Genomic DNA, 27687 nt, shown 5'->3' with positions numbered 1-27687 from the left:
TGAGCAAGAGATTGCGCGCTGCTGTCGGGAGGTAAGCGTTCTTCAACTTCGAAACTGTACGCGCGGACTAGATTGCGCGCATCTGTGGCGTCGTTTGAATCTGACATAGCAACAACTAGTTGTTACGAGATGAACAAAGACTCGGCTTAGGGTTTGCAAGACCAAGCTGCGGTCATATGATCTGGACCGCTGCCGATGTTCCGTACGATCTCGGTCAGAGGTATGGCTTCGGAATCAACGAGTGGGACAGAGATGACCAGGCTTCGCGCCCCGGATCCGCATCTGCGGCTGAGGCTTAGCAAGACACCAGCAGTGTTTTGATTGAATTCATTCGTCCAAAGCCCCTCTTGAATCAACATGACGCTGACGTTGCAGCTGAGCTGCAATCTGCGCGTTACCCCCGCCCGTGCTGTCAGCCCATTGGCCGCCTGATCAATTATCGCACAGGAATCAAAAGGACACATTCTACGGCTTGTTCCATAAAGATCTCTGTTTCGAGTTTACCAGGTTCGTGAAATCATATCACGCGTACGAGATGTCGGCGACAATGGCACCCACATGCATCGGGCCTTTGGGCACCGTGGTCGCGAATGATGTGGAAGAAGAGCTATCATCGAAGACGGAGAGAGTAAAAGAGAGCTCACAAGAAGAAGAGGAAGAAACCTTCCAGAAATACCTCACCGCCGGCGACGACGGAGAGCCGAAGAAGCCCTGGATTGGTTATCGTATTGAGTATCGGAATCGATGGACAAGCGATTTGATCGCCGAAAAGGTGCCGGATAAAGAGAGCGAGCCTGTTATCGACCAAAATGACGGGCCTATCTTCGAGGTTGTGACAACATACAAAGTGGTGTCTCAATCACTTGATGCGAACACATCTCTGGCCGTCAACTCCCAGTCGCTTCCAATTCAGAGCCTTCGGATTCACTCCTTGGCTCTCATCAACGCGTTACAATCAGTGGTGAAATACTACCCCGACCAGGATCTCTCGGGCGAGTACATCAGCATTCGAAAACCTTACCCGATCCTCGTTCATCATTACGATGAGCTACAGCAGTTCCGGCTTGACTGCTTGTCGAAGCTAGAAAGCGACCTTTGCGCCAGAGAGAAGGATGCCGCAGAGCATCTTCGCATCTTGCTTCAGTTCCTCGACGATCATGTGATGGCCGGTGTCCGAGAAGAGCAGGAGCGCAACAAACGTGGATTTTCCACCTTTGAATGGCGATGGGTTGCGTTGAAACCAGGCGTCACATTCTTGGAAAGAGATGAACAGCTCTACGAAGGTTGGGAGGCATTCGTCATTCACTCCGTTACCGGAGGGGTGTTCGAAAACCCTCCAGTGGCCTGGGAAGCCAGGAAATGGCGGCTCAACTACGAAGATCATTACATTGAGCGAGTATGGGGTCCCGCAACGACCTGGGTAGCATTTGATGGAGAGAAACCCGATGCCACCAGAACCGAAGAAGTCAGGTTCATCGATCCCAACAGCGATGAGTGCATGAAAGATGGAATTAAGAAGCTACCAACACAAGGGAAGGGCAGCGGATTTCCCACACAACGAGGTGAGTCTCAACCCAATCCCAGTCAATGAGTTATGTTTTCCTTACAGCTGCAGATTAATGGTCTGGTGATGATAGACGTCGATAGCTATCACTCTCAATTCCGTGATCAGACACCCGTGACGATCGGTGACGAAGGCGTACGAAACTGGGTGAGCGGATGCACCTGCAACGTGTGTCAGAAGAGCCGAAGCGAAGGGAACCAGAAGAGAGATGTGAAGACCGCTTTCAGCGACTTTCTCTTCATTGTCACAAGCAATACTCTGAGCAATCACCAGTATCTCCTCTTTCCCACGTCGGTAGTGGCGTACATGTTCAGAACCCGGAGTTGGGGTATGTAGATCTGCACTTGTTATCTTGGCAGGTTGATCACGAAGCTGACACCATTCAGAACGCGTTCACATTAAGAATCTCTCAGAAGCAGAGTTTGATGAGAATATGATCAGCCACTTGGTCATGAGTGAACACCGCCTGAAAACTTTGAAAGCTCTCTCCAAGAGCTTCGCCAGAGTCAGCCGGGATGGAAAACCACTGCATAACGAACGTTGGAGTGCAGACTTTATTCGAGGAAAAGGAAGCGGACTAATTTTTCTTTTGCATGGCAAGCCAGGCGTGGGAAAGACATATACTGCAGGTAAAGATTAACCCAGGATACTTAACCAGCACCTGAGGCCGTTTACTGACAGAGACCCGTAATCAGAATGCATCGCAGAGTTTGCTAAACGGCCCCTGATGATTCTGACCAGCAGCGATATTGGAACTGATCCTAAGGAGGTGGAATACAATCTCACAGCCAGCTTTAAGAGAGCCATGACTTGGGGCGCCGTTCTACTCATCGACGAAGCGGACATTTTCATGGAACGCCGAACGACGTCAGATTTAACTCGCAATAGCCTGGTTGCGGGTGAGAATACTTGCGCACGCCTACTTTCCTCAAGTTATGCTGACTGGGTTGTGTAGGCTTTTTGAGGGCTCTCGAGTTTTATGATGGCATTCTCTTTCTCACGACAAATCGAGTGGGATCATTTGACGATGCCTTCATCTCACGCATCCATGTTCAGCTGTACTACCCGGACTTCACCGACGATGAGCGTCAAAAAGTGTGGAGGACTTTCATCGCGAAGTTGGCACGGGAGAGAGGAGAGACAATTCGCCTTACTATCGACGCTAAGGAGTACATTGAAGCTACGCAGAAGCATGGTATTAAATGGAACGGAAGAGAGATCAGAAATGGTAAGTGCAATAGGCGGGCATCTGATACGAGCAATCATTGACGATCACTTCATCTAGCGTTCCAGACAGCTGTTGCGCTGGCTGAATACGATGCGGAAAAGGACAGTGAAGGGAAGATTATGGTGAAAGATTATCATCTAAAAGCAGTCATTGAGTTATCGAAGGACTTCAAGGGATACTTGGATGATCTTCACCGGAGGGACGAGGGGAAGAGAGCGGAGCATAGGTACGAGAGATTGGACAGCTATGATGGAGGCAAATAATGGTCTAGCATGGGTTGAGTACGAAGCCTTGGTATTCTTATGACACGTCAATATAATAAACGATTTGTGGCGCTGACAACGTCTCACCGGATGTTTGTGACGAGCTACCGGTAGCTTGAAGTAATCCTTACTAGTTGAACGATTAAGTGACTCCTGTCCTATCGTCGACGGCTCCGTCATCCTGGGATGCCTTGTGGATGACCAGACTAGCGCGGTTTAGACATGTTTGGATTGAAGGATCCAGGCAGGTCGCATATTCATACCGAGTATCTTTGCGATGTGCAGTTGCCAAGAGTAATCTTCTAATCCTTCAGAGACACCTTCCTATAAGGGGAAAGTTTTGTGCAGTCCTTGGATCGAAGTCCGAGTTGTTGTGAGAGTATAAATCTGACCAAACCCCCTTCAGTTGGCTCACACTTGGGTCCCCGGAACATCACCAAGCATTGGCAAATATCTCTCTGCTTTCCACATCTGTCAGTCAAATCCGTCATCTCTCCACATTCAAACGGCCCTACGATGTAAGATCGGTACTTCCACTCAAAGCTGAACTGCCGAAGCTAACAACCCAAGATCGAAATGGCGAGACTGAGTCTTTATCTTTTGCTGGCCACGGTCAGCTTTGCGTTTGCTGCTCCCGAAGTCATCCAAGGGCGTCAAGCTGCGGGATGCCAGCCTGAGAACACGGTCTGCCGAGATGGCTGGGCCTGGTGCTGTTCCGGTTCTACATGCTACGAGTTTGCCCCTCCAGTGGCGTGCTAGAGACAACACGAAATGGACACGCAGCAAGTATTGCTTTGGGCTTGCAACATTTTAGCGACACTCTTGAAATCTATGATCAGGGCTCATTTCGTATGGTCTCAGCGGCATCCATGTCTCTTTGAGGCTAAGCAAAGTTGAAGAGAGATACAAGCGAAGGAACATTTGATGGGAAATGATTTTGTTACAATTATTCTCTCCACAAATTGCAAGAACAGATGCCTGGTCCGCGGCAAACCTTGTAGAGTTGTCATCTTTGCCTATCCAGTCCACTCGTGCCGGTGTTTCTACGTACTATACCAGCAAGTGTTGCTCCTAGAGAGTTGTTTCTAAAAGGCGGGAAACGTTAGTCACGACTTTGCACGTCACTGGAAAGAGAAGCTTTCTTACCTTGTTGGCGTCGACTTTCAACCTGGTCATCTCGCACCAAGGCTTATCACGATCCAGCCAAACCGGCGCACTGGCATTTGTCAAGCTCCAAGACGTGAGTTTGTTCTTCCTCTTTGCCTGGAACTCAACGTTGTGGCCCATCTCTAGCAGGAAGTTGATTTTCAGCTGGGATCCTGTTTGATCAATGATGTTGAGCTCGTGAGGTAAATCGACCGGCCCGTTGTTCTTCATGTCTTTGGCACTGATTAGTGGCTCTTTCTTGTGCTGTGTGATTTCGAGTATTTCGATAGTGGCGGTATGTTTTGCGATCTTCTCGTACTCCTTATAGTAGACTTCTTGATCGATATTCACCACACGGTTGAACGATTTGCCATCGCCAGGGCCTGGAATGGCGGATGGGACGGCGACGGAACTCGAGCTCTTCGGGCCTGATGTCCCCGGTCCGCTGGAGGTGGTCTTGCTGTCTTGCGATGAAGTGGAGACCGTTGGATTACTTGTATGGGACACAGCGGATTCTTTGGTTGATATACCGGAGGCTTTGGAGGTTGCTGCGGAGTTGCTGGCCGAGGCGGACGCGGAGGCGGATTGAGCAGGCTTGGAAGACCTTGGCGGCATAGGACAGGAGCCAGAGCCGCCGTTCTGACGAGCTGCAACGGACCCTGTACCAGGCAGACACCAGGACTCCTCGAACATGAGGAACCTTTCATACCAGACTCTGATGGTAGGCTGGCGGGTTCCTGAGCTTGTGAGATGGTTTGGGTGATAATGCCAATGCACGAGGCCATCAAGTGTTTCCGAGCTCCACCACATCATCATGCTATCCGGATGCTTGTAAGCCATAGTCATCTTTGTTTCGTGGTTATCAGGATGCTCGTCAAACTTTGGCCAGTACTTTGGTCCTTTGTTGTAAGCAAAGATCTCGATCTTGTCGCTTGGAAACCCAAGCCTGACAATCCATTCCTTCCACCGGTTGACTTTGTCTAAGGCTAGGATGTCGAACTTTTCTGTTGTGGGTTTCCGCCTGAAAGGAATCCCAGCGGTGCTTGAGCCGGTGAAAATCAGGATTTTCAGTGTGTCCTTGGGAATGTTGTCAAAAATGTGTGTTCTCTCCTTCAGTTGCCTGATACCCAAAAAGCTGTTCTCTTCATCGCCGGTACCCTCTTCAAGGAACTTCTCCACCCCGTTGTGGAATTCCGTGTTTTGATCGTAGAATCCATCAGGTAAGTTCATGTGACCTGGCGAGAAATTGGGGATCTGCCAGTTATGACTGGTGTAGGTTCCGCGCTTGGTGATGATCACGAGCGCGCTGCAGCCCCAAAGAGGACCAGTGCCACCAATGATTCCCTTGTCGCCGAATTCCGCCTCTCGCATTGTTGAAAAGCCGGTCATCTTGGTTATGGGTGGTTCTATACCATTGGGATCCGTCCATGCTCGTAGTTCTTTGTCACCCGTGCAGAAGTGTTGGACTTGGTCCCAGACATGAGCCCCCCAAACTCCCTTTTCTTGGGGCCAAGTATCCGGATGGGTGAGTCCGTCTGGTGCATTGGTCAAGTCCGGGTCATTGGGTGGATTCCAAGCCGCCTTTCTCTTCGAATCCCGTTTAGATAACCCAGGTGATGTCTGACAACTTGAGCAAGGCCCCGAGTCTGCTGCGCAGAACCAGTCAGTTGGCTCGGGCGTCTGTGTAGAGACAGTTGTGGTTGTAGTGGTTTCGACGGTCGTGCTGCAGACCACAGTTGGCTGGCAAGTCGCCGTACTACACGTCGTGGTGAAACTCGTAGACCCGCCGATTGTAGTGACCGGACTGGCGTAGCATCGCTGGTCACATTTCGGAAAGACGGTCGTCGTAGCGGTACAGGATGATGAAGATGTAGTACTTGTAGGGGTCTCAGATGGTTCAGGATCATCGGGGTCTTCAGGATCTGTAGGCTGGCCCTTACGTGGCTTTTGCCGGGGCGGCAGTGGCGGTGGCTGATAAACAAATTAGTATTCAAACATTGAAGGCATCAAGAGAACGCGACCGAGCATACCGTAGCCCACGGAAAGCCTAAAGGCCCAGGAAGATTGATGCCTCCGCATCCAAAGAAAGGAATGAGGCATTGAGGATGACATAAAATCTGAATGGCGTTGCAAACCCAAACAGGGCGGATGATGGGCAGGATAATCCCATTCGACGTAGTTGTCTCGGTGACTTCGGAAGAAGCCCATGTAACGGAAGTTGTGGGATCTTTGCCATCCGGTGGCGGTTGGGTTGCGGTTATGAGCATGACGGTAAAGTCGCCAGGGTCTGACGTAGAAGAAGAGCTCGATGACGTGGTCGTAGAAACAACATTGCTTGTTATGCTGCTTGCAGGCTGAGCTGTGGTCGATGATGCTGGCGCAGAGGCATCTGGGGAATTTGAGGAGGCAACATTGGAAGAGGTAGGGTTGGAAGAAGCAGGATTGGCGGTTGAAGCAGCACCATCGTTTGGAGTGGTACTCTGATTGTTCCCAGTACTATCACTCGCCGACTCGCTGCCTCCCTGTGGTTGAGTACTCGAAGCTGTGCTATCGCCGTCTCGAGACGAAGGAGCAGAAGACTGAGGCAGGCTGGAAACCTCGGAGAGCTGTAAGCTCGTGGAAGAAGAAGAAGGCTGGATCGTCGTGGGTTGGACGCCTACAGGAGTCGACGGTGTCTGATCTGCAACTGCAGTTGAACTTGAGCTTGCACCGGGTTTCGGAGGCTCAGATTGTTGGGTGTTGATACTAGAAGGGGCGGCAATCAAGCTGGACGATTGACTTTCTTGAGGGCTTCCCGTAAGAGCGCTGGATGAGGCGACAATCAAGCTGGAAGACTGAGCATTTTCCAACGTACTCGTCGAAAGTAGGCTTTGGCTGCTGGGTACCGGGCTCGGTTCTGTTGGAGGTACAATACCAGAGACGGTGGTGTAGGGAAGGGTGATCAAAACATGAGTCGTTATGAGACTCGTGATAACTCTGCCACCCTCAGTGGCAGAGAGCGAAAGACTCGTCTGCTCGTTTGCAATCGCAGTAGCAGCATCCTCAGAGGCGTCTCGGTTTTGTCGGTTATCTGCTCAGGAGAGTTAGATAATCAAGACAGTTGATTGACGGAGTTGGGGGGATCACCTATGCCTCGTGCTTCACATACGTCGACCACAAGTGCCAAGACGATGTAATAGAGCAGTCCACGGCCCAGCAATCGGAACAACGACAATCCACCGTCCATTTTAGTCTCAGTGCTGAAGAGAAAAACCTCAATTCCTTGACCAGAGAGGTGTTCAAAAGCGCAGTAGAGTAGCCATGAAAGTCGAAAAAGAGGGATGAGCTCGGAGACGGAAGGGTCGCAGTGGGTGATACTAAATACGAGAGGAAGATATCCTGAAAAGACTCGTGTAGCTGCCATCGTTATCGTGTTGTACGATTCATCCTGTCCCTTGCGTGAGGAGTACAGAACCTCTGATTGTGTTCTTTGTCGATAGACTCCTTCTTGGCGGACGAAGGTCAAGCGGCGGTATGAATACGAGAACAGAAGAGCCCGCATGTTCAAGAACGTTGTTTCAACATTTCCGGAGGATAATCTGTCTTCCATAGGCGATACTCTACGGCATGTGCGGTAGATTGAACACATCGTAATGCTTTTGAAGCCAGAGAATGTGAGTGAGGAAATGTCACCTCGAACCCGCACAGCCCTCCGCGAGAGGAAGCCATGGAAGGTGCAGAGGTGCAGCAAAGATTCCCGAGACAAATTCGTCTGCCTCAGAAAATCTCCACTGGTCTGCTGCAGGATTTCATGTTTTCTCTCCCTGCAGAGTCTGGATTTGAGCGGATTGCGTTTCTTTAAGAACGGTTCTGGGTGAGGGGTGTTTGGCGGCTGCCGACGCTACACCAATGTTGTGTGACGTCTAGTGTAACGTACCTGGCCGCAACACGAACATACTCAGACTTAGGCCGGACTTTAACGAGGGCACTGGTTAATGGTTACTCAGAGCATTGCAATAGTGATTCTCAATGGCCCTAAGTCACACGTGTGTGACATCAGTCGGACTCTGTTCCGAAGGTGAGCGAGCGCTCTCGCACTGAGGTAAGTGGAAGTCTCTATCAGTCATTCTCTGGAGAAATGAATGAGATTTCTCAGTCATGCACAACAGCGTTTGATCGCAGAGATGCCCTGAGTACGTACGTGCTTGGACTGTCGTCTTTGCTCTGACGGAGCTCAAGCAGTTTACATTTTCTTCAAGTATACCAACGGCAGTTGAGTGAGTTTGTGAGAATGAGATGAGACACAAATCACTGTTCGCATTCAACAGGACCTCTTTCCAATAAAGAGCGGAAAGGTTCACAAGCCATTCGAGAATACTGCAAGAACCCAACTACAATGACATGTTCCACGAGAACAGCAATCTTTACGTTGACCTCGGAAGAAATTCACCGTCATTGTTGATGAAACTTGATGATTTGTATAATAATCGGACCCGTCTCTCATCAAATTAGAGGATGACCTCAGCACGTAATCTACTCTGGATAATCTTCACAAATCCCTATGAGTTCAATGAGCATCACAGTCACAGCCCGACATACTCCGAATGATCGTCTCGACAGGAAGGTGAGCAGGAGACAATGCTACTCTCTTGGCTTCTGCCCGTAGACGATGAATCCCGGGAAGAATCCTCCCTTCTCCGTCATATCCTTGATGTATCTCTCCTGCAAGCCCTCAAAAAACGACGCAGGGATCTCAGGGCACATAACTAAGATGCATCTCAGTAAATAATGTCCTTCAGAAGGTAGGGTGACTTACCTTTGGCCTGTCCAGTGACCAGCGGTATCGTCCGCATGAAGGGCTCAATGGACCGCCTCATATCCTCATCATTGGCATGGACTCTCCCAACCCCACAATTGACCTTTTCCATGGTCACGTTCTCCAGACCGGCTTTCTTAAAGGCGCCGGGAAGTTTCTGCTGGTAGCCGCGATCCATGCCCGCCTTCTCCATCATGGTGCCAATGATCTTGATGACATCCTTGAGGGCCTGGGGCTGGTCCGGGTGCTCAGTAGAGACATCCAACTCCATGGCCTGCAGCCAGCCGCCCGGCGCCAGGGTTTCTTATCACAGTCAGCATCAAAACCGGAATGTGATGTGAGTGGCGGAAAGAAGCTCACCGGCAAGGTTCGCCACGGCCTTCTCAACGCCAGACCGGCTGGTGCTGTGAAGGACGTTGCGGACATGGGTCATGTCGAACTTGCCCTTGAGGTCGCCCGCGGGTGGATCGCATGCGTCCTGGGTTACGTAGCTGATGTTGCCCTGAGCTGACGTGGGCATGAAGACAGTTGAAACATCGGCGCCAACCAGTTCGGCTGAGGGTGGGACTTGTTTCTGTAGGTCCCTGAGGAGCGTGCCTGGAATTGCGCGTCAATGGAAAAGCCTTCTCTTGTTGAGTGTAACGGGCCACGGGAATAGCGTACCATCGGCGCAGCCCATGTCGAGGACCTTTAGCCCTTCTTTCTTCAGGTCAACTGGGGCAAAGGCGATTCTGTCCTTAAGACACATCTGAATCCAGCGGTGCTGGACTTGAAGACGTTCTACCTCGGCTTTGGCATCGCCGACCATCGCGAGGTATGAGTTCTTATCGCCGCCGTTGGCAGCATTAGCGGGCTTAGCGCTATCGGCGCTGTTCATCTGCAGAACGGAAGTCATGATTGCCAATTATGATAAGAAATTACAATGAGAATAAAGATGCTAGTCTGCTGCCGGCTCCTAGTGCATGTAGTGGAAGGAGATACGAGTGGTTAAATACACCTTCGTCGTCCTAACTCAGTTCGAACTCATCACAAGCTCATGATCAAGCAATCGGCAAAAGTATCCTCAGCAGTGAGACGACCGTCAAAGAGTGACTGTTCTAGACGTCTACGACCAGGAATCATCCAACTGTATACATAAATCTTCCTGATTCGGGCATACTTTGCGGCGTTGAGCTATGAAAAAGCTGGCCGGCATTGACTCGACTCATCTTTGATGTAGTGCCGAAGTTTCGGTGGCTCGACGAACACCATGGAAAACGTGCAGGCCGAGTAGACGAGCTTCGGAAAACGGATACGATAGCGATACCGACCGTGGAAAACACGGCGTCAAAGCGCTGTAAGTAATCATCAATTCTTCTCGAAAACAACTCATCTTCAGATGATCCAGCTGTCCGTCTCGAGGTATGGTGAAGTCTACGAGCTGTCAAGAGAGAGCTCTTCCGGCTGATACATGAGGTGGATAGGTAAGGGTTGTGTGGTGAGTGACGTGATGGAGGGAGGGATGGTTCCTCGGGTGCGGGAGAGAGGGGCCGGCCGAGCTCCCCGACTTCCCTCCCGCATTCGTTTCCCTTCCCCTTAAACATGTGCACATGGCTTGAGCCACGCAATATACTACAAATATCCTATCAATCAGTCACAAACGTGCGGAGTAACCGAGGTCAGTTTGCTGTTTTTACTTCTGTTTTGTTTGCAATTGAGTTTTGCCATGTCAGTCGACCGCATTGACGACATGCAACCCCCCGGCGCCCCTTCATATTCATATTGCCATCCCGCCTCCGCCGTCCGCAGCCGTCTCCCCCGTCTGGTCATCCGGAGGGGGTCCCGGACGAGAAAAGCATCGGTTCGGGGCTGGGCAACTTTCGGGTGATCCAAGTAGATTGTCACATATACCATGCGCTATTCGGATTATCCTGCATACACCTACCCGTGCCTACCAATAGTGGTTCAGCCGATGCCGTGAAAAGCGTCTGGTCTTGTGCCAATGGCCGCTTCTGCAGAGAACGGATGGGTTACAACACTGTGTCACATCGCCTGGGCGAAGACGGGAGATCCATGCTCGGCAACGTATATCACTGCGCGTATCTCAACATACATGAAACCGCGCCCCAATCTTGAGCTAAATAAGCAAAGGTCACGCCATCCCTGGGAAACACTCATTGTAGGGCTGTTTCTCTGCCCGGCGCTGTTGGCTCTGAAGTCCTCTTCAATTTCGCTGTGCCGCTGTGCCGCAGCCAAACAAGCACTTTGGATACCCAAGTTCCAACGAGTCATTTTAGCTGATCTCTTTACCACCTTCCCTCATGGGGTGCGGACGAAGATCCGAATCTCTCACGGCCGTTGGCTCCACCCCAGAGACGATCAAGGTTTGATCATTGATGAACAGACACTACCATCCCATCTCTACCATCCGCCGCCGTCTTGTACTTAATAACCCCTCTCTACCCTCCATCTTTTGGCTGCGGTGTTTCGTGTTCGCGACTTCAAGTCTCAGTGTGCGGAAAGACAAAACCTCGGTTGCACTCCAGTCCTTATCGCCGCCATTCGAGTTGACCTCGACAACCCAAAGCCTCTCTTTCACCCGTCCATCGCAAAGCGATATCGAAATCGAAATCGAGAATTAGCGCACGCGCAAAGCATACTCGCCCATCATGAAGGCAACACTCGCTTATGTCATTGCCGCCGCCATCTTCGGAGTCTCGCAGGCTGCCGTCACCCCGCTGAACAACATCCTTCGCCACGAGTACAACCTGAACGCCAGAGCCGGTGTACACGGCAACCTCGGCCGCCGGGATGAGGTCGAGCACGCTCCCGAGGCGGACGTCCTCCAACCTGTCGTCTAAGAAAACCACCATCGCGACCAAGGACACCTCATCTCCTGTAGCGAGGAGATGGCGCACGTTCAGCCCGAGCTGTCCAGGCATCAGCATTACCATACATCGGAAATGAGCCAAGCCAAGCAAACGGCGAACCGAACGGCACAGCACACTTCATCATTCAATTCTTGCATGCATCGACATGCCACATAGGGAACAGCGGCGGGAGTTTAGGTCCAGTTGGAGACATTAGGGATGGCGTTCATGGGATTTGAAATGACGGGAGGCCGGAAAAAGGAACACGGGAGGCAAGGAGGGGACTTGGGAAAGGGACCCGGCCGGACTGGTCCACGTCGACATGACAGACAAACTCTGAAGAGAAGATTTGAAAAAGATTTCATTTGCGCACCTGCATCACCAACCCAATCCGTCGTGAATCTCACCGCTCCCATCGTGACCCCTGCGTTGGCTGATAAGATCGTCGCCGATGAGGTATTTACCGCTCATACGTCCAAGTGTAATTCCACGTCTTCTGCCCCTCAACGACGAGGTCATAGTCGACCCGTAGACGATCTTCTTCCGAAGTGTCAAAAGACACCACGCCGAACTTGGAACTGCCCCATGGATGCGAATGAACAGAGACGTCCGTGTCCTCGATCTGCATATGGAACCGAGAGAACGGTTCGTAGAACTGGTTTAGAGGCGAGGTAGAAAATTCTATGATCGCCTTCCCACCCTTGTCGCCAGGTGGGAAAATGGTCGTCGCGTGCTCGTGGCGGTCCTAAAAAGCAATGTTAATCTCGACAATCGCAATAATTAAATCGCCAACAACCCCCCACTGCCAGGTTTCGGCCGAGGGTTAATCAACTCAAGCATTTTAACTCACCCCACTCAAGATAACCACTCCGTCCGTGTCTCTCATTATGTCTAAGACTTGCTCCCTCTCCCAGAGATATCCAGACCAGCTGTCGGCCGAGTCGGGTCCCCTCCAATTTCGGGTGAAGGGCACGCTGCTCACGACGACCTTCCACGCCTTCTCGTGAGTCAGCCATGATCTGAGGTCGGCGAGCTGAGCCGCCCCAAGCATCGTCTTTCCGGGCCCGTCTTTCATGTTCTCCGCTGATCGGTATCGCCGGGTATCCAGGACGAAAAAGGAGATGTCCCCTCGGCGAAAGACGTAGTGCGTCTTGCCCCGGCCGTACTGGGAAGGGGGATTGGCGTGCCCCTGATACCCCCAGAAAGGTTGCATTGCAGCCTGATAGAGCCCTGTCTCGTTGGCAGCCCAGTCGTTGATGATTTCATGATCATCGTAGAGATGGAGCCACGGCAAGGAGCGCAATGCCGGTGTCCAGCTTGGCGAAGCATAGACCTGGCGATATGCGCTGACGTAGTGCTCAGGGGTCCAGCCCAGTGCGATGGGCAAGTCGATGTAGATGAAGTCGCCGAGGAAGAGCATCATGTCCACGGGCTTGGCCGAGAGATATTGGTCTAGATACTCCAGTCCCCGGATCCTCAGCCCGTGATCCATGGGGCTGTACGGGTAGAAGGGCTTGATGCAACTTGTCGACACCAGACTCCAGCGCTTCGGATGCCGAGCCGCTGTTTTGAAGGAGCCTTCATGGCTGGCATTTGTCGTGAAGGTGTAAATTGTGTCCGGTTTGAGGTCTTCCAGCACGAAAGTGCCCGTGAAGTCAGTCGACTCGGCGACAGAGATGACCTGGGACTTGATTTGCTTTACGTCTTCTTCCGGCGTCGTCAACGTTATTTCGACAAACGTGACGGGTGCAAGTGGAGCGCGAGCAACAATCCGAGCCGAAGTCTCGTCAACATAGCCCACGCGTGAGAATGACAACTCATGGCTCTGGTGCAGAAAGTGAGCGCGATAGAGGAAGTCCCAAACCGCTCCCAAAGAAAGCACATTGAGTAGAACTGTGATGAGACTGGCGAAGGGCTGTCTGGAGTCAATCCAGCCGAACAGCAGCAACAAGCCTGTATGACGACGTTTTGAGGTCGATTGGGACTTGGCGAAGAAGAGTTTGGCGAAGAAGAGTTTGGCGAGGATGCAGAGAAAGTATGCTCCCGCGTTGCCGTAGACCCTGTTGAGATATACCCGTCCAAGAGGGTGCTGTTTGGGTGTGAGTAAGAGGGCTGGAATTGGGGTTCGCTTGAGTACTCACGAATCTCGTAAAGAGGACTGCGGTGAATCTAAGAGTGACGGTTGTCACTGCCGAGATGGCATCGAGAATGCCGGACGCAGCCATGATGTCCGGCCGTTTACCACTTGCAGGAGTTTACTGATTCCCAGTTGGCGGCTTGTTGGTGCGCACTACTTCACCCAGTCAGCTCTCTCATGTTTACTTCAGTCAGCAAGTTGGGAAAATGAGATCCGGGCCACCGAGTTTGTCGGTTGTTACTAAGCTCTGAACCCAATTCCACGGCCATGGAATTCAGATTTCTCGCAGTGGAGTCCAGAGATCTCGAAGGAGTGATCCGGATTGTCATTACACCAGTAAGGTCACCACGTGTCTGAACCCGTTGAATGGATTGTCAGCATCTCGCCATTCAACTCGAATGAGGGGCAGATGACCTGACGTGCGCGTCTCATGCCGCTTTCCCGAGCCGATCGGCTTCAGCTTCGAATGGCTAAACAAACTCCCAAGCTTCATCACGGAGGATTTCTCTCGACGAACTGGCAGGGCCCGGGTCTGAACCAACAAGTGGACCGGCAGCGGAACCCCACCCCGGTTGACGTCTGACAAGTTCGCATTCCACCACGTGGGTGCCGTTGGGGGCCGGGACCCGACGGTTTTCCTCCGAAGGCGGAGACCTTCCGACGAGATTGAGCCGTCCGATTGAGAGTTTTCCAAGCTTGAAGAAGCTTGTTTCTACGGTTCACATCAGCGGCCAAAGCTCACTCTGATTTGCCTGTGACAGTCGTCAAATACCGGATTCCTGCTGGATCCTATTCCCGGTGTTTTTCACACTTCGGCCATCGTCCGTAGGCCTTGGCCTACAGCCGGTTGGAATATCAAGACGAGACTTCCGCAGCACGTGCCCTACATACTACTTTGAATGGTCATGAGACGGGAATTGGGGATCCAATTGAGGCTCTGATTTGTTTTAGTACGCGGTAGTGATTCGCAAACCTGTGGGGACCGAACATGGCCAAGATCGGGTTCGCTTGCCATGTGCCGGGTCTTCATCTTTTCGAGGTAAACGTCAAGTCTAGTCTCTCATCGAGCAGGTCTCGACCCATGCGTACCAAGATCTTGGTAAATTCAGGGGTTCCACGTGTCGAGTGGCATGAAATATCTTAAAACCGCATCATTAGCCATGTCTAGAACTTCGTTGAATTGCGATCCTGCTGATTGTGGTCACGCCTTTCAAGCATCGCATCGACACCATGGAAACAGTAACGCGCTCAGAGGCCGGCTCCGATACGGCCAACGACATGCCCCAGAAGGACGTTGGTGTTGTCGTCGCATCTTCACGCGATGATGCCTCATCTCAGGAGCAGACTCCGACGAGGACCGCAGGCAAGCTCGATGTCCTGGTTCAGGGCGTTGCCCTGTTCTCAGACGGATACAACATCCAGATCATCGGGTACATGAACACCGTTCTCGCGAAACTGTAAGTAACGGTGCGGAACAAGGGTTTCACCTTGATTTATCGTATGTCCTTGAAGTTGACATGTTTCTGCAGGTATCCCAAGCAGATGACCAACGCGGTCAAGACGAGGCTCTCCAACTCTATCTTGATTGGTGATATCTTCGGCATGCTCATCTTCGGACTTTGCATCGACAAATTTGGCAGGAAAGTTGGCATCATTTTGACCACCCTTTTCCTGGTCTTGGTAAGTGATATCAACCCGGACAACTTGATGTTGTGCTGAGTGTTTCAGGGTATTGTCATCGCCACCGCCGCTCACGGAACCTCTGTTGAGGGCATGTTCTGGATGATGGTCATTGGAAGAGGCGTCGCAGGCGTTGGAGCCGGTAAGATTGGAAACCTCACAATCCTCTTTGCGCAAACCATGAACTCATCTTTACCAGGTGGCGAATACACCGTCTGCACATCACAGGCTCTCGAATGCGCCGACAGCACCGAGGCAATGAGGAAGCGCCGCGGAATGCTCGTGGCCGTGTCCACCAACGCAGCCATCATCTCCGGCTTCGTCGGCTCCAGCATCGTCTCTCTGATCGTTATCGCCGCGTACAATGGCCAGGCCAGCGATGGTATCTGGAGAATCTGTTTCGGTATTGGTATCTTCGTGAGTTTATCCCTAGCAACCCGAAGCCCCCGCACGTCAACTGACTCTACCGCAGCTCCCGTTGATTATCTTCTTCTTCCGCATGCGACTCGCCGACTCGCAGCAGTACCAGAAACACGCCATCCAGCAGAACATCCCCTACAAACTCGCCCTCAAGTTCTACTGGAAGCCTCTCCTCGGCTGCTGCAGTGCCTGGTTCCTCTACGACGCCGTCGTCTACCCTTTCAACCTGCTTGCCCCCACACTTGTCTCTGGGTTCTCATCCCAACAGACCATGATTCAGTCAATCGGCTGGTCGGCCTTGATCAACGCGTTTGCTCTGCCCGGCGCTTTCATCGGAGCTCTGCTGATGGATCGTATCGGCCGTCGCCAGACCTACGCTCTCGGCTGGGCCATCGTGTGCGTCTTTGGCTTCGCCATCGGCGGCTCAATGATCCAGCTCAACAACGTTTTCCCTCTTTTCGTTACTCTGTACGGTCTTTTCCAGACTTTCCTGTCGGTCGGCCCCGGCGACTGCAACTTCCTCGTCTCCAGCGAATCTTTCCCGACACCCCTAAGAGGCCACTTCCTTGGATTCGCAGCTGCGGTCGGCAAGGCTGGCGCTGCAGTTGGTACGACGGCATTGAGCGAGGCCCTTGCTAGCTTTGACGACCGGCTTAAGGGTCAGCAAGCCATCTTCCTCATTGGAAGTGGCATCTCCGTAATTGGCACGCTCTGCGTGTGGTTCTTGATTCCCAATGTAAGTCCCCTTCACCTCTCAACAAGATGGCTTTTTCTGACATCTTGAAGGCACCTAAGCGTCTTGAGGACGAAGACGTGCGGTTCAAGAAGTATCTTGAAGCGAACGGATATGACACGAGCAGCATGGGACTCAAGGCTTGAGAGTCTTGGAGAAACGATTTGTGTCACAGTCTAGGCGAAACCGTAGAAGACTTGTATTGGTATAATGAAGGAAAGAAAACAACCGTCATGCGCTATGTAATGATAGAAACAACCGCGTCTAATATCTATTTCTTTTCGGATGTACCTCCAATCTGCCTCGTCCAGAGGTCCTTGTATCTCCCGTCCTGCGCGAGCAACTCATTATGCGACCCGCTCTCAACTATCCGTCCCTCATGGACAACTATGATTTTATCTGCATTGACCACGGTCGATAACCTGTGCGCAATGACAAATGTTGTCCTCCCACTCTTCAGAACGTCCAAAGCACTCTGAATGCTCGCCTCCGTCTTCGTGTCGACGGCGCTGGTGGCCTCGTCCAGGATCAGGATTGGCGGGTCTTTCAAGAAGACCCGCGCAATCGCTAACCTCTGGATCTCTCCACCAGACAACTTGACACCCTGTTCGCCGACGCGACTTTGGTACCCATCTGCGAAGGAAAGAATCCTGTCGTGGATGGCAGCGGCCCGGCATGCCTCAAAGATCTCCTCGTCGGTAGCCATGGGGCGGGCGTAGCGCAGGTTCTCCATCACCGACGCGTTGAAGAGCAAGGGGTCTTGCGGGACGACACCAAGAGCATCTCGGAGGGAGCTGAGAGTGATGTCTCGGATGTCATGACCGTCGATGGTGATGCGGCCGGAGGTGACGTCGTAGAATCGCAGCAGGAGCTTGATGATGGATGACTTTCCGGCGCCGGTCTCGCCGACTAGGGCCACGGTGTGTCCTGGTGCAGCCGAGACGCTAAGATCCTGGATTGTCGGTCTTCTAGGGTCGTAGGCGAAGCTGACGTTCTCGAAAGCGACGTGTCCCTTGATGAGGCGAAGGTCTGCAGCATCCTCCTTCTCGACGATGGTTGACTTGGTCTGAAGAAGATTCAACAGACGTTCCGCGTCAACCATGTCGTTCATGAGGTATCGGTATTCATGCGAAAGAAATTTCATCGGCCAGATGAGATAATCCCAGTACTGAAGAAGGAAGACGAAGTCGCCGGCGGTGCCTCGGCCTTGAGAGATCTCGTAGAGAACCATGCTAGCGAGAACGAAGAAGGTGACGGGGACTGTCATCTCGAGGAGGCCCTGAACCAGTGCATCTCCAACACCATACTTGCGGCTGGCCGTAAGTTGTGACTCGACAGCCTGTCCAAAACGACGCTTCTCGTAGCCGAACATGTTGAAGTAGGTGACGGTCTGCCATCCCTGCACAGCCTGGTGCATGACCTTGGCCTCCTCTCTCTGCGCCTTGCTCGAAGCGCGGCGGTTGCCGATGTTCATGTTCGAGGTATAAACCTCGAGCGACATGAAAGCTACGGATGCCACCGCCATGACGAGTGCGACGCAGACGTTGAACTTCCAGTAGAGCAGCCAGAAAGCGATGAAAAGGTCGACAACGGTGGGCAGAATCTCAATGACGGCGGTCTCCAGGAGATTGGTAAGAGACTCGCCCTGTTCGATAGCCTTCATCACCTCGGCAGAGTCACGCTCAGAATGGAATTCCATGGAAAGACCCATGACATGACCGAAGGCTGCGTTGGTGACTTGCCGGTACGAGAACTGCTTGATAGGGATCTTGGCCAGCGACAAGATGAGACCCAAACCGGCGTCGTCGTCGATCAAGGACAGTACCAGCCAGACAGCCAGGGTACCGTATGGGGCCTGTTTGTTGAGAAGCTCATCGGTGACTTTACCCAACTGAGCTGGGATCAAGATGTTCAACGCCCTCTTGCCTGCGATGCAAAGGAAACAAACAAAGATGGACAGCTGGACCTTTCGATCTTTCTTCGGAACCAGGTAGGGAAGGAAGACTTTGAAATCGCGAAGATATCCCAGCCAGCCGCCTGCTTCCTTGAGTCGCTTGGCTCGGCGGCGTTTGATGCTGGCAGTGTCGTCGCCGTCGTCGTCGGAATCGTCCGAGTCGTCATCCGAGTCCTTGCTGGCCACCTCGGTCTCGGTGTCGTCGGTGAAGGGTACACTGCCGTACCCGTTGGAGGTTACGTCGCCATTAGATTGCGCGGAAAGAAAAGGTTGGCTTTCTTCAGTGGTGAAGTCTGCCTTCTTGCCCAGGGACCGCCTGGTGTCGTCAACCAGAATAAGTACCACAGCGAGGATTCTGACCGCTTGGCAGCAGAGGCTGACAATATTCCAAGAAGAAATGGGCTTGCTGAGAGCGGTCAAGACCAGAATTGAGCATTCAAGTGCAACTGTGATTCCAGAGACACCCCATAGGAGACGGCGGGCGTTGCTGCGACGGATCGCAACTATTGACCAAATAAAAATGGAGAGAATGAGATGAACGAAATGGGCTTTCTCCTTCTCGAAAGCATTGCGTTGCGTGGCAGCAATTACTGTCTCGCCAAAGTAAGAGATGAAAATGAGAGCAAAGAGAAATGTTGATGGTGTTGATAGTATCGATGAGCGTCGTGGTACTGAATGGGTTCTCTTCTCCGTCACTCGGCCGAGTCGCGAAAGAGTCGAAACAGAGACCGCGAGAACACCGCCCAGAGCACTGGCGTAGTGGAGGGCTTCAAGAGCCTCGACTCGGGACACCATATCGGATGCGTGTAAAGAAGTTGGAACTGATAGTTTGGAACTCACAAATCTGTCATCCCACCGGGCGCAACGCCCGTAGATATCTGAATTTCCAGAAGGCTGTGCTGGCGGACGACCGTGACGTACAAACCGCAGCTACGCGCATCGTGAGTTGACGAAAACGAGGCTTGTAACCCGCCTACCGGCAACGGTAATTACCCTAGCGCTGATACTGTTGCCACCGGTACATTTACGATGTTCCACAGTGGGTAAGTTTTCTTTCTAGCTATGATTTCTACGCGCCGTCTGACTCACGTCGCCGGTTTTGGGTCAGACTGGCTGCGTCTAAGCACAAGCTGGCTAGGCGGAGCGCGCGGGTTCCGACCGGTCAAGCTTTGTCTAGCGAACATCCTCCCGGCTTGTCACGGCTGGATCAAACTTCCTAATTCATTCCAAGACCCAAGTTGGTGCTTCGTTATGAGAGCTTGGTTTAACTGGAGTTTTCGGAGGCCTTAATGTCCCGAGAAAACCAAAAGAAGAACGGATTGATTCCATTTTCTGCGTTGATTTGTTGCCAATACTGACCCCGCTGAGGCCAACTCTACCAATCCACTGTAGCAGGACTGTCATTGAAATTCATCTTCGGAGAGTCCGATCCCGATTCGGGATATGGGGGGTTTCTTCTAGGGAAATGCAGTGACCGACACATGATGACTCTTCGTCTGAGTCTTTGATGAGTCTTTAGAGAAGCTTGGCAACCACTGCAGGTTTTGGTAGGTGTGATTGGGCCTATTGTTGAATAAATCCGATGTTTTTGCGTACAGGTGTTCGCGATCGACTCCAATCGCACGCACGAGTCACGTTAGTGAAGTCAGCTCAATAGGCTACCTGTATGAATGCAACACTATGCTATGTTAAAGGTACTCGTAGGCATGTTTACCGGTGCATATCACTGAATCTCTGGACGAATAGACCAGACTAGCCAGTTCTGTTAGCGACTTGCAATCATTTCCCATCAGGTCGCATTTCAGACCGCACCGGAAGGGTCAACACCTTTTCGTTCAACAATTCAACTTGCATATTCTCATGAGTCTGGATGAACTGAAACGCCTTTGCCATGCCCATCAATCACTCCCCAGAGACACAGCCTTCATCTGCTTCGCCATTGCAGGAAGCGGATCCTTCTCAGCAGGCCCATCAACGAGATCCTTCTTCATCTCAGCCTGTTTTTCAATCCAATCCTTCGCTCCACTGTAATTACAGTTGTAATCCATAAACTCTCCGGGGTTCCTACAGACGTCAGTCGAATACGCAATACGCGATACGCGGAACCGCAAACAATCCAACTCACATGGTGATCTTATTACTCGACTTGTCCGTCGCGGGTTTGCCAGATTGTCTGCTGTAGCCTTGGATCAGCGTGGCTCGGTCGTACCTGCATTCGAATACGGTCTGGATCATCTGTCAGCTGCTGCCGGAGGATTCGAGCAGATCTGTGGTGCTTGCCTTGAGCAGGGCAGTGACGTCTTCTTTAGAGGGCTTTTGATTGATATCAGCAAAGATGGCGCCAAGGGCCTCCGCGTCCTCGACACTTTGGCTGGCTCCTTGGCCTTGAGTCGGAAGCATAGGATGGCTTGCATCGCCAATGATGATGGTTCTTCCGCGGTACCATGTTTCCAGAGGATCCTTGAAAACGCTTGTCAGAGAAGTCGCCAGATGCACGATCGTATCATACTCACCAGGTCTCGCAATTGCCAAAGTCCGACTTCGGTGCAGTTCTTGAAAACTGCTTTTGCCCAGGCTGGGAAGACTTGGAATGTTTCTCTGAGCTTTTCGGGGTCGCCCTTGGTGGTCCACGATTTCCCTTCGGCGTTTTCCTGCATTTGATCTGGAGAGATGTCAGCTGAGACTTCATCGATGCGAAATGAGATACGGAGCCTACCATCGGGAACAAGAGCAACAATGCTATAGATGGAACCGTCTCTTGCAGGGCCCATGATGATTCTTCGGTCGTGTCCCATGATCATTGTCGTGAAAGACTCTCTTGGATCTATCACCGATGTGAAGTCCTTGTCCTGCTCTAGCTCCGCGCTGTCGATGATGAGTCGGTACGCTGGCATTATGATCAGCGGCTGCCCCTCACAATATCAAGACTTCAATTCATTGAACCTACCAGACAGGCCAGTGGGAATGGCCGGCGCCTCTTTCCCGATGACAGCTCTCCGCAGAACGCTCTTTCTGTTGCGCATCAGTCAATGAAGCTTATAGCATCGGCCCAGTTGCTCGAAGAATACTCACATTCCATCTGCTCCGATGATGAGATCCCCTTCGATCTCCTCGCCACATTCCAGCGTCACAATACCGGCATCTGGGTCGCAGGTCTGGACTACACATCCGGTACGGACGGTAACCGGGCCGTCTTCTTCACTCTCCTTGCTTGCGGCGTCTTTCAAGGCGTCATGTAAGTCAACCCTTGACGGTCCAGTCAGCAACGAGATTTGACCACTGCAGGCACTGAGCCTTACCTGTGATATACCATTCGTTCCTAGAGAAGCGCATTAGAGACGGACATCTGGAGAAACGTCTTTGACTTACAGCTCCATAGCTCTTCTTCAGATGAAATGGGATCTCTGCATGAAGTTTGCCTTCGGTGTCATAGATACGAAACTACAAGTTGTGAGATCAGAGTGAACATAGTGACAGCTGAACAAGGGAGAAGACTGACAGCCTTGTCAGCCATGGCGCCCTTCTTAGCGAGAGCTTCCTCTAGACCCCATTGCTTCTCAAAAATTCTTTGATATTGTTAGGACAGTCATTAACGGCTGCAATCTTGGAAGAGTCAAGACACACTTTGAGGCATTTGGCTGTAGACTACGTTGGCTTGTCAGTCATGTAAGCTCTTGGACGGCCGCAGGGTTATCTCACGATATCGTTGCGCCTATCTCCTTGTTCAACTTGCTTTGTTCCAACACGGTGATGCGTCGATTGGGTCCTCGCAGTGCGATGGCCTGTTACCCTTAGTTATGCATCACCAAAACTGCCGAGAGATACATACCGCCGAGAGACCGGCAATACCACCACCTACGATGACAATGTTGAATGTGCTGCTGTCGGTCATGGTAATTCTGAGAGATATGACTGGCTGACTGATTCTCGGATTTCAGCTGCTCTGCCCAAAGAATAATATCAAATACAACAAGCACAAAGTGTAGTCACATCTGTCGACTGCCAAGGGGTAGACCATGCCGAGGGAGACCGGCGCTCTTCACCTCTAACATTGTTCAGTCCTGCTGACACCTCTCCCGTTGCCAACGCTCCACTTGCCGGTCGCCCACCGAATGCCGGAGGCGGGTCCGTGAAGTGCGGAGAACCTTGGATGGCTTGGTGAGGAGGAATCCGAACCGAACGCTCCGAACCGAGAAACCGACAAGGGTCTACGTGTAAGTCGCCCGGCAGAGAAACAATCACCTCGGAGTGCGCGAGATTTGATTCCTCGGGACGCTGGACCACGGGTTGCTCCAATGGATATTTTGTGGCGATTTTCATGCATGCCATTTGATATATCAAAAAGAGCCGCGATTGTCTAACCCGAGTCAGACTTTCGTTGTTACAGTTCTGCAGCAGCCCCAAGAAACACTTGCATTGAACGACATTGGCAAAAATCAACATGGCTACCAATACTACCACCGTCACTGAGCAGACCAGCGTCCCCATCACCGCCGTCGACGATGGCCGTATGAAGATGGACGGCTCGGACCCCGTGTACGGTGACTGGAGAGATGACTTGCTTCGTGATGGCTACGCTCTGATCAAGGGAGCTATCCCACGTGAGCGGGCGGATGGCTACGCGGACAAGATGTACGCTCTGCTTGAGTCTTTGTAAGTTGACAACACTCTAATGCAGTCGTGAAGATGATCGAAGACTAACCGAGTTGATAGCGGTCTTGGCTACGACCGTAACGACCCTTCGACTGTCCACCCTGACAAGCTTCCAGTCATCAACGAAAAGGGCATGCTTTTGGCCTATGGCGCTTGCCACGAGGACTTTGTCTGGAACATCCGTAGCGAGCCCGGAGTCGTAGGATCCTTCGAAAAGGTCTTCAACACTGAAGACTTGATCGTCTCCTTCGACGTCATCAACTACGGCTTCGCCAACCGCACAAACCTGCCCGAGAACAAGCCGTGGCCTCACCAAGATCAGGTGAGATAGGATAGCGTCTTCTTGTAGAAACGCTCACTAATGACCTCATAGGACCCCGACAGACCTGGTTTCCGCTGTCTCCAAGGTCTTGTCAACCTGCACCCCTGCGGTCCCAACGATGGCGGCCTGATTGTGTGCAAGGGCTCCCACAACCTCAGTGCCCAGTTCCACGAGGAGATGAAAGACGAGACTCGCATTCCCGCGTGGACGAATGAGTGGTACGGGTTCACTGAGCGCGGCATGCAGTGGCTCAAGGACCACGGCGGTGAGTGGATCAAGGTCTGCGCCGATCCTGGTGACTTGATCGTCTGGGACTCTCGAACTGCGCACTACAATGTCCCCGTCAAGGGCGATATTGATCGTATGGCGGTGTACACATGCTTTATGCCTGTGACAGATGCCACTCAAGAGGACCTCCTCCGAAAGAAGGCGGCGTACGATGGTGAGTTGGCTTTGATTGCTTGCCCCCATTTGAGAATATCTCGACATTGCTTACACCTTGGATTCAGCTCGCCTCGGAACCACCCACTGGCCTAATGCTAGACACACCGGATCGAACACCGCGATGCGTAACGGAAAGCCTGACCACATCGTGAGGGAAAGACCACTCAATGACCCCAAGCTGAGCGAGAGAGCATTCAAGCTTACGGGCATTCCATACATCCAGTCGAAAGCATAGCTGCGACGTTTGCCTCATGTTCATGTATCTCAAGCAATAGTCTTTCGTTAGCATGCTGTAAAACAATCAAGTGCAATCAACCAATTCTTTCCATATATCTTGGTAACAAGTCCGAATTGTGAACTCACGCAACTCGCCCGAGCAGGGTAAGGCCTGTAGTTGCACCGTCATGAGGACACGGGAGACACGTTCTCCGTGGAGTTGTCCTCGGTTCGTGCTCCGTTGACGACTCTGTTGTTTACAACCGAATATTGTCAATTCGATTTCGCGAATTCTCAATCTCGCAGTTCTTTCAACGTATCGCCGTCCGAAAGAGCACTCCGAGGTTCAAGATGATGTCGCCAAGTTTAGACCTGGGCCAGAGCCAGCTTGGCTGACTTGGCAAAGATAATGACCAAAACGACGTCCAGTAGCTACCAACGGCAAGATGCTCGGCAAGATCATCGTGACTCGGAAAGTAAACAAAGCAAAACAACAGCGGTCTCGTCTTCCGAACCGAAGGGCAATATCCAACGTAGCACGGCAATCAAACCGAGGACTCCAACTCGGGTCCTCCGTGAGGGGCTTCGACCGGGCTCGTCCCTGTCGGGCTAGACTTCCCCGCAAACCAACTTCATTGATACGGAGCGCCGAACGACACTAGTGGTGAACCCAAGCCGGGGCCCCTCCTTCGCTGGCATGCACCCCAGTTCCCCAGACTGTACCCCACGCCGAATGTTGGAAAGGCTGGGGGGAAAGGAGGCGTGGCCAAAGAGAACCAGACACCTGGAGTTGGGCATGAGAGACGTCTATCAAACTTGGCGAATGACACCCTCGAGATTTGTCAGTTTGCTTCGATAGCAGAAATAGACCCATCTTCCCCGGATTGTCTGTGGATGAAGGTTCACAGCATCATCACGAACACGTCCTCAACGTCCTTCTTCTGAGGACAGTAGGACAGCTGCGAATTTAATATTTTTCTTCACTTTTTGCTTGGTCTAGACGTATCTTTGAACTCTTTCACCATGGGCGAATCAGACAACAAGGTCACCGAAGAGAGAGTGGAGTCGGCCATCGACTTTGCTCAGAAGCCTCCCATTGACGATGGAACTTACAAGCCGAATGTTCAGTTGGCAGACGGAGATGTAACTTATCTCATTCCAACACCGAGTTCTGATCCTCGCGGTAGGTGTTTTTATTCGGAACCCGTCTTGGCGGAGTTTAGTCTAACTAGTTGATGACTTAGATCCTCTGAACTTGAGCAAACTCAGGAAATGGGTGAATAAATCTGGACAGAAATCGCTCAACTCATGCAAAATGCTAATAGAACCGTGCAACAGATCATCACAATGACCTGCGCAACCTTCGCCGCCGTCGGCCTCGTTCAAGTCTCCGGACTCGGCGCACTCCTCGGCGAGTTCATCCCACAATACGCAGCCGAAGGGCATGGCAGCTACGAAGAAATCTCTCACCTCATGACCTACCCTTCTCTCTTCATGGGACTCGGAAACCTCATCGGTATGCCTCTGGCGCTTGCCATTGGTCGCCGCCCGGTCTTCCTCGGCTCATGTGCTCTGGCTGTTCTGGGATCGATTCTCTGTGGCTTTGCGAAGACCTACAACACCCATCTCGCAGCGCGTATGGTTCTGGGTCTGGCTGCCGGACAGAGTGAGGCGCTTTGCCCGCTCATGGTTCAAGAAGTTCACTTCCTTCACGAGCGTGCCCGGTGCTTGATGTGGTTTACGCTCTGGCAGTCGACCCTCAGCGCCGTCTACTCTCTTCTTACCTCCTACATTGCTGCGGGGATCGGCTCTTCTGGATGGTACTTCCTCGGCGCTGGCATCGCCGCCATCACCTTCATCTTCGCGATCTTCATGGTTCCCGAGACCAAGTACGACAGACCCCTTGCTGCCTACCAAGGCCAGGAGGCTGCCGTTTCCCGCTTCGTCACTGCCCGAGCTCCTGGCGTGGACGATACTACTGGCGTTTACACCGAGATGCTCACCAGAAAGACCACGACTGAGCCCAGAGAACTCGACTTCTTCAACTTCAAGCCCCGCACCTTGGCCTCTGACCTCCGCCTTCTCAACCAGAAGCCTGACTGGAAGGAGGGCTGGCAATGCTGCACCGGCATGGCCGTTGTTACCTTCTTCCCTGACATGATGTGGGCTCTTCTGCTCAACGGCTTGACGATGTAAGACGCCACCTGGGCATTTGCCATCCCCCCCAATAAAGTTTCAGTATGCTGTCACTAACGTATGATTCTTCTACAGCGGAGTAAACATTGCACTCGGTACCACGTATGGAGCGATCTTGCAAGCCGCTCCATACAGCTGGAGTTCTTCGGTCGTCAGCTTCGCATTAACTGGTCAGATCGTCGTCGCCTTCTTGGCGCTCCCGCTTCTGGGACGCGGCTCCGACTGGGTGATTCAGTTCTTTGCCCGACGCAACGGAGGTATTCACAAGCCTGAATATCGACTCATTCCCCTCATCATTCCTGTCATTGTCGGCACCCTTGCCTCTGTGCTTTACGGCCAGGCAGCGGAGCATCCGGAGAGATACCACTGGTTCGCCATCGTTTTCTCCTTAAACGCCTACTACTTCGGCTTCGTTGGTGCGAACCAAGTCGGCATCACGTATGCTCTTGATGCGTATCCTACGCGCTCTGGACCGGTTCTGGTCATTATCTGCGCCATGAGAGGCGTCATTTCGTTCGGGACGAGTTACGGAGTCACCCCGTTTATCAACGCCATCGGATATGATGGAGCGTTTGGAATTTACGGCGCTCTGACTGCTGGTATTGGAGCCATTGGAATCTTGGTCTTCATCTGGGGCAACCAAATCAGAGCTTTGGTTGCCAAGTGGGCTGTTGCTGATAGCACCGCAACGCCGTCTTACAACCACTAGCTGTGCCTTGCACAGAAACAGATGAGAACGTCGCGAGTTGAAGGAGTCAGGACTTTATCTAGCGGGTGCGATGTCTCGATGAAAGTGTGCAGATCTACAGAGAGTGTTTCTTTAGCGTGGGAGGATCATTGTTTTTGTCCCTAGCCAGTATTAACAATGAATATCTGAACGTTGAATCTCAGAAGCGACCCTCACCAGACTCTGCTGTGAACATCAATCTACTGTTATTCGTTGTTATTTTGCGTGACGAACTTAGAGAGGCTGTATCACGCCGTAACTCCACAATGCTTGCATGTTTAGAGACAAAGTATGACAACTTGAAGATGCTTGGACTTGACATCAATGCTTCTCGACACATAACTGCAAGTGCCATCTCTT

At 52.1% G+C, this 27687-nt stretch overlaps 11 protein-coding genes across 11 annotated transcripts; 5 read left to right on the top strand and 6 right to left on the bottom strand.

The window, feature by feature from the left end:
• Positions 1 to 176: 176 nt before the first annotated feature.
• CkaCkLH20_11435 (ATPase) lies at positions 177 to 3055 on the top strand (the record flags this gene model as incomplete). Its single annotated transcript, XM_038894149.1, has 7 exons — positions 177 to 220; positions 448 to 1562; positions 1638 to 1892; positions 1951 to 2193; positions 2260 to 2463; positions 2520 to 2792; positions 2850 to 3055. The coding sequence occupies 7 exons, from the start codon at positions 177 to 179 to the stop codon at positions 3053 to 3055; spliced, it is 2340 nt and encodes a 779-aa protein (XP_038740479.1).
• Positions 3056 to 4098: 1043 nt separating this feature from the next.
• Positions 4099 to 5590, bottom strand: CkaCkLH20_11434 (uncharacterized protein; the record flags this gene model as incomplete). The annotated part of the gene is made up of 2 exons (XM_038894148.1): positions 4099 to 4140; positions 4202 to 5590. 2 exons carry the CDS (start codon positions 5588 to 5590, stop codon positions 4099 to 4101), a joined length of 1431 nt encoding a protein of 476 aa, XP_038740478.1.
• A 433-nt stretch (positions 5591 to 6023) lies between these two features.
• CkaCkLH20_11433 (uncharacterized protein) lies at positions 6024 to 6468 on the bottom strand (the record flags this gene model as incomplete). The annotated part of the gene is made up of 3 exons (XM_038894147.1): positions 6024 to 6088; positions 6142 to 6172; positions 6232 to 6468. The coding sequence occupies 3 exons, from the start codon at positions 6466 to 6468 to the stop codon at positions 6024 to 6026; spliced, it is 333 nt and encodes a 110-aa protein (XP_038740477.1).
• A 2353-nt stretch (positions 6469 to 8821) lies between these two features.
• On the bottom strand, positions 8822 to 9891 carry CkaCkLH20_11432 (uncharacterized protein; the record flags this gene model as incomplete). Its single annotated transcript, XM_038894146.1, has 4 exons — positions 8822 to 8946; positions 8997 to 9299; positions 9357 to 9593; positions 9660 to 9891. 4 exons carry the CDS (start codon positions 9889 to 9891, stop codon positions 8822 to 8824), a joined length of 897 nt encoding a protein of 298 aa, XP_038740476.1.
• Positions 9892 to 11296: 1405 nt separating this feature from the next.
• CkaCkLH20_11431 (uncharacterized protein) lies at positions 11297 to 11836 on the top strand (the record flags this gene model as incomplete). Its single annotated transcript, XM_038894145.1, has 2 exons — positions 11297 to 11359; positions 11618 to 11836. The coding sequence occupies 2 exons, from the start codon at positions 11297 to 11299 to the stop codon at positions 11834 to 11836; spliced, it is 282 nt and encodes a 93-aa protein (XP_038740475.1).
• A 469-nt stretch (positions 11837 to 12305) lies between these two features.
• Positions 12306 to 14070, bottom strand: CkaCkLH20_11430 (alkaline phosphatase family protein; the record flags this gene model as incomplete). The annotated part of the gene is made up of 3 exons (XM_038894144.1): positions 12306 to 12590; positions 12696 to 13934; positions 13987 to 14070. The coding sequence occupies 3 exons, from the start codon at positions 14068 to 14070 to the stop codon at positions 12306 to 12308; spliced, it is 1608 nt and encodes a 535-aa protein (XP_038740474.1).
• Positions 14071 to 15212: 1142 nt separating this feature from the next.
• Positions 15213 to 16961, top strand: CkaCkLH20_11429 (metabolite transport; the record flags this gene model as incomplete). Its single annotated transcript, XM_038894143.1, has 6 exons — positions 15213 to 15439; positions 15512 to 15662; positions 15711 to 15804; positions 15862 to 16079; positions 16135 to 16818; positions 16869 to 16961. 6 exons carry the CDS (start codon positions 15213 to 15215, stop codon positions 16959 to 16961), a joined length of 1467 nt encoding a protein of 488 aa, XP_038740473.1.
• Positions 16962 to 17086: 125 nt separating this feature from the next.
• Positions 17087 to 19564, bottom strand: CkaCkLH20_11428 (ABC transporter; the record flags this gene model as incomplete). The annotated part of the gene is made up of 1 exon (XM_038894142.1): positions 17087 to 19564. One exon carries the CDS (start codon positions 19562 to 19564, stop codon positions 17087 to 17089), a length of 2478 nt encoding a protein of 825 aa, XP_038740472.1.
• A 1103-nt stretch (positions 19565 to 20667) lies between these two features.
• On the bottom strand, positions 20668 to 22661 carry CkaCkLH20_11427 (uncharacterized protein; the record flags this gene model as incomplete). Its single annotated transcript, XM_038894141.1, has 12 exons — positions 20668 to 20833; positions 20895 to 20995; positions 21068 to 21229; positions 21283 to 21431; positions 21486 to 21656; positions 21717 to 21781; positions 21842 to 22015; positions 22069 to 22088; positions 22139 to 22210; positions 22269 to 22335; positions 22469 to 22551; positions 22599 to 22661. The coding sequence occupies 12 exons, from the start codon at positions 22659 to 22661 to the stop codon at positions 20668 to 20670; spliced, it is 1293 nt and encodes a 430-aa protein (XP_038740471.1).
• Positions 22662 to 23210: 549 nt separating this feature from the next.
• On the top strand, positions 23211 to 24423 carry CkaCkLH20_11426 (phytanoyl- dioxygenase; the record flags this gene model as incomplete). The annotated part of the gene is made up of 4 exons (XM_038894140.1): positions 23211 to 23422; positions 23483 to 23744; positions 23796 to 24186; positions 24254 to 24423. 4 exons carry the CDS (start codon positions 23211 to 23213, stop codon positions 24421 to 24423), a joined length of 1035 nt encoding a protein of 344 aa, XP_038740470.1.
• A 1004-nt stretch (positions 24424 to 25427) lies between these two features.
• Positions 25428 to 27309, top strand: CkaCkLH20_11425 (major facilitator superfamily transporter; the record flags this gene model as incomplete). Its single annotated transcript, XM_038894139.1, has 4 exons — positions 25428 to 25587; positions 25649 to 25680; positions 25743 to 26596; positions 26676 to 27309. 4 exons carry the CDS (start codon positions 25428 to 25430, stop codon positions 27307 to 27309), a joined length of 1680 nt encoding a protein of 559 aa, XP_038740469.1.
• Positions 27310 to 27687: the final 378 nt, after the last annotated feature.

The sequence above is a fragment of the Colletotrichum karsti genome (genome assembly GCF_011947395.1).
Source record: "Colletotrichum karsti strain CkLH20 chromosome Unknown Scaffold48, whole genome shotgun sequence".
NCBI lineage: Eukaryota > Fungi > Ascomycota > Sordariomycetes > Glomerellales > Glomerellaceae > Colletotrichum > Colletotrichum karsti.
The sequence above is the reverse complement of the archived record's forward strand: the minus strand, read 5'-3'. Positions and strand labels throughout refer to the sequence as shown.